This window comes from Chinchilla lanigera, unplaced genomic scaffold (assembly GCF_000276665.1).
Source record: "Chinchilla lanigera isolate Chin_1 unplaced genomic scaffold, ChiLan1.0 scaffold00118, whole genome shotgun sequence".
Taxonomy (NCBI): Eukaryota; Metazoa; Chordata; class Mammalia; order Rodentia; family Chinchillidae; genus Chinchilla; species Chinchilla lanigera.
In genome coordinates, this window is record NW_004955519.1 from 2,642,350 (window position 1) to 2,654,410 (window position 12,061).

Sequence of the window (12,061 nt, forward strand, 5' to 3'; positions counted from 1 at the left end):
AGGAATTCATCAGCACCTGCATAACTTGTGTTAGATTTCAAACATTTGAGTTCTGGGTCCAATTCTCCTTGTCCTGTGTAGCAGGTGGTTTCCCTCAAAAAAGCTTGTCCTGGGGTGATGCAGAGATCACCTTGGATGAACTTGGGTCCCCCAGCCCTCCAGCTCCCTCAGGGAGTGCACTTGCCTCATGCCAGCAGCTGTACATGATCTGGTAGATGGTGTCCGATGCCAGTTGTGGCCGGTAGAGCCGGTGGCCCTGGGAGACCTTCACAACCACCTGGGAGTTGTCATACAAGTCATAGGGCTGCTTCCCGAGGCTGAACAACTCCCACATCAGGATCCCTGTGTTGCACCAAGGGCCGGCAGCAGACAGAGAGAAAGACAGAAGGTACAGGGTTGGTGGAATGAGTGTCACATCACAGTCTGGAATGCTGCGGGTCAGAGCAAGGGACCCTGGAAAATGAGTCCTAGTGAGCTGACCAGGGAGTAGAGAGCCCAGGGTCTCTTCCTCATGCTCCCAGATATGTAAGCTTGCTGTAAACCGGTGCATGGCAAGGGCAGCCATAGAGGGAGCCATTTCAGGCCAAGGTTGTTAATGAGCTCCAGGGAGGCAGCTGGGGCTTCCTTGAGCCTCACAGTGGTACCAACCTGTGTAGTGAGCCCCGAGCCCACCCCTGATGAGTGATCCCTTGAAGTCCTTGACCCCTCTTTTCCTTCTACTTTGCAGTTTTGCACAACAACTTCATTGCACAATCAAATTACCTTTCAGTGGAAATTTAAAGATAAAATAATTGATGACTTCACCCTTTCTCCTGTCGCTGCAGACTGAAAATCTTTTATAGGTCAAGTGCCCTTTGAAGAATCTGATAAAGCCACTAGCTCAACCCTGGGGAAAGTGAATGCACAGCAGTTCGGTGTTCATTCTCAGGATGTTCACAGGGTATTGGGAACTCCAGGTTAAGAAATTCAGTTCAGGTCATAGTGGTCAAGAGGATGGGGGTCACGGATGGGTCCCTTGAAGCCAAGTTCTACCACTTTCAGGCTGGGTCAATTCCTTATCTCCTCTCAGCCTCAGGTTCTGTTTTATAAAAGGATATTAGCACCTGGTGGACTTGCCATGAGGATTAAGCAAGGTGCAATGTGGAGCATACTTCAAAGAGTGCCACAACATTTTAAGTGCTGTCTGAGTGATGCTATTCTGTCCATGGGCAGAGAATTTCAACAGTCAGACACGTTCAAAGCCTTCAAGGACCAGAAATATGAAAGAACCGTAACTGAGGCCCTGACTTCAAACTTTCTTTGGCTTTAAGACTACAGATTTTATGTAAAATATTTATAATAAAGTGGTCAACCTTATAAATTGTGGCATATTCTTCTTTTTAAACCCATACATTCCGAAACAACAATCTAAAAGAGTGCTGATCTCTCACAACTTTGAAAGGTTGTACAGTTATTTCAAGGTGAACATCGCTGCTCAAAATATCAGTGAGGTTTCTCTTTGGGAATTGCTTTCAGAGTCCCTGATTCATTTTGAGTACCTCCATTGGGGTCAAATTGTTTAAGAATAGATTTATTATTTACTAACAGCCAGAAAATATCTGGAGCCAAGTTCTGTCACATAAGGTGCATAAGCAAGCTGGAGAGTGCTGCTGTTTTGTCAGAAGCAAGGTGCAACTATTGAATGAGTACTGATTTTTCAAATATTATACATTATGTATATCACTTGATGCATGGATATTGAAACTAATTTTGACAAAGGGCAAAATTTAACCAATCAAAATGACATCATGTTTTCACCAAAGTACTGTCTTTGTGATTTTTCCTTTTCTGCATGATTATCTTTTACAATGAACAGTTTTCCCAAAGGGAATAGCTATTTTAAAAAATTGTATCACATAAAAAGATAAATAGCCTCTAAATTTCCCTTTTCTTGGTCACCTTGCAGGTGTCAAGCAGTAAATCAAATTATAGTTATAGACTAAGACAGGCACAAAGTAGGTCTCCATCACATTTAATGTATTTTATAACTGTATGATACTTTAAATTACTTACCCTGGACCCATCTGACAGTCATTGAAAATAGTACTGACATTGTCACCACATAAAAATAAAACACCTCATGATCTACACAGTCAAAATGTAAGAACTGTTTTCATTTTGTAATTACTTTTATGAAATTCTAGTTTTGTTTTTGTTTTCAGTTTTGCAGCAGGGGAGACAAATCCAGATCAAATCCTTGAGCATGCTAGGCAAATGCTCTCCTACTGAGCTACATCCCCAGACCAATTAATAAATTTAAACATTGATGGGCTTTAATTAAATGAGAAGTAGCCCTTCTTTTGTAAAGTGCTGCATAATAAGCACTTTAGGCTTTGTGGGACATGTGGCAGTTATTCTATGCTGCTGTTGTGGTATAAGATTAGCTATAGACAATATGAAAATGAATCAGCATAATTGTGTGTTAACAAAACTTTATTTACAGAAACAGGCTAGCTGGTTTGGTCCTGGGCTGTGGTTTGCCTACTCTTGATCTAAAATATGAATTTTAACAAGGAGAGCCTACTTGACATGAGGTATGAACTTGGTAGAGTTTGGATCTAGAATGTTCCTTGAAGGTTCATATGTTAGAGGCTTGGTCCTGAGCTTGGTGCTATTGGGAGGCAGGGAAACTAGAGGGAGGCCTTCAGTCACAGGGCTTGTGCCCTTGAAGAGGATAACAAGATACCAGCCCCTCTTCTTCCTCCTTTTGCTTCCTGGCCAAAAGAACATGTGGCAAGCAGCCTTGCTCCACCATGTGCTCCCTGCCATGACATGTCACCTCAGCACAGATCCCAAAGCTACAGAATCAATCTGTCATGGGCTGAAACCTCCAACACTGTGAGCCAAAATAAACCTTTTCTCTTTCTAAGTTGATTATCTGAGGTATTTGTTATAGTGGTGGAAAGCTAACACAGAGCTAAATAAAGTACCCACTCATGTCTCATGTTTACTTTAGGGATGCTCAAAAAATTGGTCCATCCAGAAGGGAGTGCTTATCATAATTACTTTCATGCAGAGAATCAATGACTTCACTTTAAAGCCTTCAACTTTTTGGGCTTTAAGTCAATGCAATTTAGTTTGTAATGACTTCTTTTATAAAGCTGTTTGAAATCTTTGGAAAAATCTTTCATATCCTTTGATTTTATGGAAAATGCTAGAAGGGCGTAAATTACACAATGTATAGAAGACATCCTAACACCTGGCTCAAGAAAGTAAAACATCTTCTTCAATGGCTTACTTGTCTTATGCTATGTGTATAATTTTTCACAAGCTTAAGGACTTTTAAAAAATGGATATTGCAACTCTTGTGGTTTCCTGTTGTGAAAGCCAGCTTATGCAATGGGGTTGGGCCTTATGTGGCCACTTCCTTACCGAATGCCCATACGTCTGACTTGCTGCTGTATTTGAAGTAGTGAAACACCTCTGGGGCTGACCACTTGACCGGAAACTTTGTTCCTACTGAACTGACATACTGGTCATCAAGAACATACCTGTAAAGAGAAACATGGATACAGACATTAAGCCACACAGTGGTGCAAAATGGTACAACAACTGCTGGCCTCCTTGCTCTGTGGTGGTAGAAGCTGCTGAAGGACACAGACCCATTCAAGCTCTCCGCTGAATGTCTTGGTATTCTATTTGTGTCTCCTTTCATATGTCCGTTTAACTAGAGGCTACATATGATTTGTAAGCATTTAAGAAATGTAACTTTGAACATAGCATAACCTGAATGCAAAATGTTTGGTCAATATGGAGAAACACAAAGAAAATGAAAATAAAATCACTCTGAATCCTACCTCAAAGATAACCTGTAATTCTGTCACTCCAGATACATTTTTGCTTGAGGTTTGTGTCCATTTTTTCTTTATGTGTACTTTGAACAAAATTGGATTTCTGTTGTATCGAGATTCCCTTTCACTGTAGATGCTGAGAATTTTCTTATGCGGCTACATTTTCTACTGCAGCATTTTGTTTAATGGCTGAATAATATTCCCCCTATGTTGTAAACTGTGTAAATTGTTTCCAATTTTCTGTTATAGACAATGCTGGAAAATACTCTATGGATATAACTGATAGAAAAGCTACACATACCAGTGCTAGAGAGCTCTATTAGAAAACATCAGGAAAGATTGGTAGGGAAGATCATTGGTTTACCTCGTCATTCCAAAGTCAGAGACTTTCACAGAGAGATCACTGTCTACCAAGCAGTTCCGAGCAGCCTTTGAGGGGGAAAAAAATCACCATGTAATAAAAGTGACCAAGAATCTCCTAATCTCTTGACATCAGAGTTAGACACTGTTCTCCTCTTCAGCAGAGCTCTCAGCAAAATCTAAGACTTCTTATCACAACCCAAATGCTCTGAATTTGTCTTTGTCATTTGCAATGTTCAGTTTTTCAAAATGAAAATGTTTCCCATAAATCTTTTTACCCAAGCATCCATCCTTGTCAGACACTATGAAAGTATTACACTTTCAACACAGAGCCTTAGCTTCCAGAAGAGAGAGGAGCAATGTTGAGAGGGTACCTTCCCACCACCAGCTACTGTATATTAGCAGATGCCTTAAAGGCATAAACGCTGCAATACACTAGCCTAGTGTGCATGCCAGGCTTGTGGATCAATGAAGAAAATCTCTAAAGACAAATAAATTCCAGCGAATACCACTCACAGCACTCCTCACTCCCACCTAACACACACACAGACACAGATTTCATTTCCCCTTTTTCCCAGTTCTTATATTAAATGACAGTTTTAGCACTAAACTCTATGCAGAGCAAAGGACATCCTTGAGTTTAATGGTTTTGAGAAACAATAAATTGGTCGCAGTGTATCCTTTCTGTCTGTTCCTTCCATTACAGTACAGCTAGCTATATAGATCATGAAGAATTGTTTTACTATTCTTTCCATCCTTCAAATATTTTATTTTAAAATTGTGACTTTATGGAAAGGTGCACTGCTTCCACAAGTCGTAAGTGAGTAAAGTAAAAGTGAAAGTCCCCTCCTTGCTGGCCCTCCCAGAGGCTCCACCCTTGGAGTGGGGAACTGTGCACTACTGTCTTTCCTTTTTTGGCTCTCCAAAAACTTGGCTTACCAAGTCGCGGTGTATGAATTGCTGGCTCTCCAGGAAGGCCATTCCTTCACAGACATCGTAGCACATCTCTAGGAGCTGTGATGGTTCCAGTGCTTTCCCATGATCCTTTAGGTAGCGAAGTAAGCAGCCATTGGTGATGTATTCTGTCACTATGTAGATGGGGTATTTCTCTGAACACACTCCATAAAATTTAACCAGCTTGGGATGGCTCAGTTTCCTGGAAAGAACAGATTTTCAAAGGTCAGTGCTCTACACTTCATTTTCTGGATGCCTTCAAAAAGAATGACTTTTGGAATTTTGTTTATTTTAATTCCCTGTTTACTTCTCTATTCTACTTGAAGAGAGAAAGAGAGGAGGATGTTAGGACCTCTGCTGTGGGGAGGACAACAGCCTTTCTTAGGCAAAAATTCTGCCTCGTATTAGACATTGGCAACCTCAATGGCAATGTAGCAGTTTGTGGATGCTGTGTTCACCTTTCCTACATAGAAACCTTTCCTACATAGAATCAGGGTCGCATTCTTGGAAATATATATATCAGAATACAGAGGTGGTAGGTAAATTGAAAATAGTTGCCATTTTAGGGAAGTGAGGTTAGGCATGATTTTTTTATTCTGCTTTAAAAACTATATCATTTTACATTATTTGTTGCATTATTTAAAAAAAATCAATTTAGAAGATATTAACTACATGATGTAGTATGTCTGGTAAGGTCATGATGGGATGGATGCTTAGGTTTTACAAGTTCATCAGTTTTGTCCTTATGTGACTTATCTATTTTAGCAATTTGTAAAATGATTTTAAAAATTTTTAATGATTCTTTTATGCTTGGGTGTGGAAAGTAAATTAAATTTAATGTGTTAACCTTCTATTTTTTAATAAATGAGGATTTAATAAATGCTTAGTTTTCTTCCTTCTTAGTTTAATTGTAAGGATGTGGGTTGTCATGTTACTCCAGGTGACTAGTGATTTAAGAGGTCTGCAGGGTACTCAACATACTCTAGTTACAGGGAGGGACAAAGCTCCATCACCCAGTAAAAGTTATTCCTTGAGCAAATGCAGTCACTGCCCAGAGGGCTCTCCATATTACAGACCTCAGTTTGAGGCTCATTTTGTTTGGGATTTAACAGTTCTTTTACTGTAGCATAGTTTGACATCTTTCTTTATGACTAGGTGACTTTTTAAGATTCTTTGTGATTACCAAATGTGATGACCAAAATGTGTTTTACTATCATGTCAGGTCGCAGGCAGTTATGCCATATGACTGAGAAAGTCTCTGCCAGATTTTTCTGTCCTACATAAGGAGAATATCAAGGACCCCTTCTTAAATTTTATGTCAGTCCAATTGCTAAGTGTCGAACTAGCTACATAATTTGCTGGTATAAGCAAAAAATAAAAGTCGAAGAATCTTTGTTTGAAAATTATTAAGTATTTCAAAAGAGCAACAGCAGCGCCTCAAGGGCAGGACACTTCTTAGACCCGGGATTCTTTGCATCTAGGCAGGTGGCATGCCTATGAAGCCAGCCCCGCTCATGTTAATAGTCATATAGCACCTCTGCTTTCCAACAATTCTGCAGTTACAGCAGAAGTGGTTGTGCTGACTTTCCTGGCTCCTTTATCTTCATAAAGGGATGACTAAGGAAATGAACACTGGGACAGTCTGCCTGGGTTTACATCTCTGCTTTGCCACTTCTACTAGCTTGGTAACTTTGGGTGAGTTAACATTTCTGTGCTTCAGTTTACTGTAAAACAAAGATGACAGTGGTATATCTCTCATAAAGTTCTTATGAGAACTGAATGAGTTACTGTTACTAAGTGCTTAGAGAAATGCAACTGAACACTGCGTAAGTGTTTAAGTAAAATGTTTTAAAGTACTTTCAATCTGCAGCAGGCTAGGATTTGTGATTTCAATGATCTTTGAGGAAAACCCTGCTGTAACAGTTTTCTTTAGTGTAGTTTTTTTTTAAATTTTTTGAGACAAGATCTTGATAAGTTGCTAAGTCATCTAGGCTGGGCTCAAACTTGCAGTTCTGCTGTCTCAACCTTCCAAAATGCTGGGATTACAGGCATGTGCCACCATACACAGTTCCAAGGTTATTCATACCATGTTGACTGGTTTCCTAAAAGTAGAGCACCCAGTTGTGCTGGTTTGTCTGGAACTGAGGGGATTTCAAGGATGTAGGACTTTCAGTGCTAAAACCAGGGAAGTCCCAGGCAAACCTGGATGATGGCTGCTCACCCTACAAAATCTCATTCACCGCCATGAAAAGAACAGAGTGAATTATATAGATATGAGAGCATTAGTTTTCAGTACTGTCTTAGCTCTGCATAATAGCTCTACTCTCTCCCTTGTCCTGCCATGCACCTCCTATAGGGCAAAGAGGCCACAGTGCCAACGAGTCTTTCCTTCTCAGAGCCTATGCATCCTTTTCTCAGCCTTCGAGGGGTATCAAAGCTCTGGAACCCTCTGTTCATGTAGTTCTGAGGACTCTTCCAGGAACTTCATGGACTCCCCTTGGGTCTGTCTCCTCAAAGGTGGCCATGCCGCCCATCGCCAAGATCATTAGCTAATAGCTAGTTGTTTGTGAGAGACATGGAGAGAGTTTGCATGTACTGAGCTCTGTGTCTGCACATAATTACTTAGGCCTTCCTAGCATGGGACAAAGTTGTGGATCGGATAAGGAAGGGCGAGAGTAAAGTTTGTAGGCCCATAGGCCAGAGGCTGGTTGCTCTAGAGTCGTGAGAATTGGAAATCCAATCATAGCCTTTATAGTTGTTATGAAAGTACATATTTGTAAAAGTAGGAACATAGGACTGGTCTTACTTAACAGCTTGTTAGCTCAACATATAAATTCTAAATATAAATATAAAGAGTGGCCAAAAATACAGGGACCATTTACATTTTAAAAATTATTAAAGAGAAAGATACATTGCCATTAATGCCTCTCAGAGGCATTACTGTGTTTTCAAACACATGTTGTCATCGTTCTTGCTACTTTCTGAAGCAGTTCTGGAACTTTTTTTCATATCTGTACAAGGTGTGAACAAAGATATGGTGAATGCCACTGCTGAGTGCCGTCAAACTGGAAGGCAGGGTTGTGAAAACACGACGGCATGTGCTCATCCACTTTATTCATCAGAACTGGCACCATGTGACTTCTGGCTCTTCCTCAAGTCAAAATGACTATGAAAGGGGGACATTTTTAATCAGTTCAGGACATTGAGGCACCACGAAAGTGCAGCTAAAGACACTCAAGAAAGTGGACTTCCAGATCTGCTTCAGAAAGTGGTGAGCATGATGGGATAAGTGTGCTCGAAGTGAGGGAGAGTATTTGGAGGGGAATTCTTGGCAATGTGTTTCTTTACTATAATAATTTTTAAAAATTTAAATATTCACTGTTGTTTTTAATCATGCTTTGTATAATACATACTTATATAGCTATAAATATCTATGACATGTGGACTATAAATATCTATGACATGTGGCTTTAGGCCTTGCACATGTTAGGGACAGGCCTATTAGTGCTAATGGCCTCCCATGATCGAAGCCAAACCAACATTCCTCAGGAGAAACTTACATCATGGTCTGGGCCTCCTGAAAGAATTCATCTTCCGACATGGAGCCTTCCTTGATCATCTTAACGGCAACATCATACTGCCCCTTCCACTTGCCCAGCTGGACCACTCCAAACTGGCCCCTTCCCAGCTCCTTCAACAGGGCAATCTCTTCTCTTCTCAGTTCCCAGATTCCTAATGAGGCAAGACAGACAGTCTTGAGGATGAGCATAGAAGGATCGGGGCTACCAGCTTCCCAAGTGATTTCTTCTCCAAAGAGATTTTCTGACAATATGAACAGCAAAACTTTTTATTTTTACTTGATAACTTAAAAAAATCTTTGACTATATGGTCTCATGTCCACATAGTACCACTCAGGAAAACCTGTTTTCAAGACAGCTGCAGTTATGGACAAGAAGACTCAGAGTAAAGCTCTTTGTCAACTAGAGGCATACTGGAAAGAGTCAATGTCAAAATGTGCTTGATGCCCTTAGGTTGGTAAAATATCGCAAAACTTGCTTAGAAAACAAATTAAACTATGATCCAGGTGGATGTGGTTATCCCAGACACACAAAGTTGAGGACTGGCTCCACTGAACAGGCACAGACAAAGGAAAAGAAAGGACAAGCGATGGGGTGCTAGAGACCAATGAGAGGATCTAATAAAAGGGAGAATTTGACAGCCTTTCTGCTAGTGCTGGTGAAAAAACAGATTTAGGTTAAGTGGGAAGAATTTTTAAAATGAAAATAAATAAATATATTGGGGCTGAAGCCTTCCCTGGTACAATATGAATAGGGACCTCCTTCCTGCCTTCCGTCCCTTTTTTCAGTTAGTTAACCGTATCTATTTAAACCCAAAATGGTGGGAAATGGCATTTAAGAGCCCAAAGGTGTGTCCATACCACTTCCCAGGGACACGGACACCGGAACCTTGTTGGTCTTAGTAGACACAGGGTGGCGGAGCCGTGTGATCATCCCTGCAATGAAATCAGCATTACATCACCACACCATTGCATCTTACCATGTCACATTGCATAGCACTGGCTCAGAAATATTTTCTTCCCAGAGTAGCTGAGAAGGTGGAGCTCAGGATTTTACGTTGCAGAAAGAAAATAAATTCTGACTATATACATCCTGTAGCTGTATTGATTTGTACGACTTGACTAAGTAGCTCAATTCAAAGCAAAAGTTAAAAGAGTAAATAAATCACTTTATGTGGTTTTAAAAAATATCATAGAAGTTAGGTGCTTGAAGGAATCTATTACATTAAATTTTCGCATTTTTATTTTGCCATCTCTTTACAGTCGTATATATCAAACCACACAGAAGGATGTAAAATAAAATAGAACATCTGATTTTGAAAAAGTTAAACCTACTACTAAATCTCATTAAATGGCCGAGTCATTTCAATAGCTTAAAAAGTTATTGGGGAAGCTGGATTAAAGTCATCACAATTTTATAGTGCCTTGAAACAACCTACTCAAAAAAGTAAATGATCTTGCTTTAAATGTGGCATGTTTTCCAAGTCATGGAAACTATCACACATGCACGCTTCTCTTCCTTTTTCTAGGTGTTTGTTTTCCTTTTTGATCAGTAAAAATAATAAATAAACCAAAAATCAACACATTTCTCCAAAATATGTGTATGTACAGTTAATGCTGCAGTGATACATGGTGTGAATCATAAATACAGTAATAAATAGAAAACTTAAAAGCAGGAGATTCTAAAAAATACAATGCTAAATAAACATTCTAATATTTTCTTCCTATACCTGACAAAGTTTGCTATGCCTGCTCTAGGGGTGGAATCATTCATCTGAGGATGAAGGTTTATGCAATATCTTTCACAAAAGGTACTTGAGGTGTCACAGTTTAAAATAAATAACGAAGAAATTTGGACAAATACAAAATACAAGTATGAACTAAAATGAATGCAGGAAGTCAGGCCAATTTGCCTCCGTGCATGCAAGAGTCAGATGCAGTGGCACAAGTTTGATGCAGAGCCCGTGGCTTATGACTGTTGGACATTCACCCAGTCACTGCCCAGAAGTAATTCTATTCTAGCACACAGAGGGGATTTCTAAATACTTATCAGTAAATTAGTCAAAAGTTGAAATGAAGGGCAGTACCCAATGTTGGCAAAGATGAGAGAAATTTTTGTTAGTGGGATTGTATATTCCTGAAAAGCATTTGGCATTTTCTAAATTTCCAGTATTTCTAGACTTGTCTTGGAAATCCCACTTCTAGGAATTAGCTATACACACACTCAACTAGGTGTGCAGAACTTTGTGTACAACAATGTGCAATGAAGCATCCACTGTAATGTGAAAATATTGGACGTGATCCAATTGCTAACCAATAGAGGGCTAGGTGAATAAATTATGAGTCAATTCTACAACAGCATTCCATGGACTTCTGGGAAGATGGCGAAGTGGCAAGCTGTTAAATAGAGAGTAAATTGGGGCTGGGGATTTAGCTCAGCGGCAAAAGCGCCTGCCTGGCAAGCACAAGGTCGTGAGTTCGGTTCCCGGTACCGGAGAAAAACCAAAAAAAAAAAAAAAAAAAAAAAAAAAAAAAAAAAAAAAAAAAAAAAGAGTAAATTATTTCAAATTTGCATGGAAAGATCTGAAAGGCATATTGGGTAAAGAAAGCAATACGGAGAATATATGTGGAGAATGATCTTATCTCTGTAAAAAGTAATGTTCATAGACATATAATTTCTACTTATACATACAAAAGTGTATTAATATAAAAAATCTGGCATAATTGACACTAACTCCTCCAAAGAAGTTATGTATCCAATGATACATATTTTCATAATTGATTTTTACAATGGACTTGCTCCTGTAGCAGGAAAAAACCCTACTTTTTTGAGACAAGGTCTCATTATAGAGTTCAGGCTAGCCTTGAACTGGAGGTAATTCTCCCGTTTCAACCTCCCAGGTAGCGGTATTACAGGCATGAGCCACCAGGTCTGGCTCTTACAAATACTTTTATAAAGAGAATTTCTCCAAGTCACTCAACTTATTCTATTTATCATTACAGAAAGTATCATGTTATATTTCAAGAAGTGTAAGTTGAAAATTGCAGGGCTTGAGAACATTTTTTCCTAATTTTGTGGTTCCCTATATAATTAAGAATATTAGGAGAATCAGTCATATCCTAGAAAATTGATACTTATGGACAAGGACCAATAAAAGAAAAAATGAGATGACTTACCTGCTGAATTGTGTTGGTGATAGTGAATAAGCTTTGGAATGGAATCAAAACAGTAGTTTTCTGCCAGGTAGAGTTTGTTTTCAGCATTTGTATGCACGTGGTAATGTTTGACTGTCCCTTTTTTATCACTAGTGAGGAAACATAATGTTAGAATACTTTTCAA

At 39.4% G+C, this 12,061-nt stretch overlaps 2 protein-coding genes across 5 annotated transcripts in view; one reads left to right on the top strand and one right to left on the bottom strand.

Moving 5' to 3' along the window:
• The window catches only part of Ace2 (angiotensin I converting enzyme 2), a 52,477-nt gene extending 51,121 nt beyond the window's left edge, over positions 1–1,356 (top strand). The window contains exon 20 of the mRNA XM_013506975.1: positions 728–1,356. The gene's annotated coding sequence lies outside the window, so the exon portion shown is untranslated. The remainder of the gene's footprint in view (positions 1–727) is intronic.
• Positions 1–12,061, bottom strand: part of Bmx (BMX non-receptor tyrosine kinase) — a 51,521-nt gene that overhangs the window by 4,269 nt on the left and 35,191 nt on the right. For 3 of the 4 annotated variants that reach the window (XM_005409163.2, XM_005409162.2, XM_013507003.1), the window contains exons 12-18: positions 11,899–12,026; positions 9,583–9,657; positions 8,705–8,876; positions 5,130–5,346; positions 4,195–4,259; positions 3,412–3,530; positions 185–342 (exon numbers count right to left, since the gene is read on the bottom strand). In XM_005409163.2, coding sequence (XP_005409220.1) covers positions 185–342; positions 3,412–3,530; positions 4,195–4,259; positions 5,130–5,346; positions 8,705–8,876; positions 9,583–9,657; positions 11,899–12,026 — 934 coding nt within the window. The remainder of the gene's footprint in view (positions 1–184; positions 343–3,411; positions 3,531–4,194; positions 4,260–5,129; positions 5,347–8,704; positions 8,877–9,582; positions 9,658–11,898; positions 12,027–12,061) is intronic. The other variant, XM_013507004.1, reaches the window with a different exon arrangement.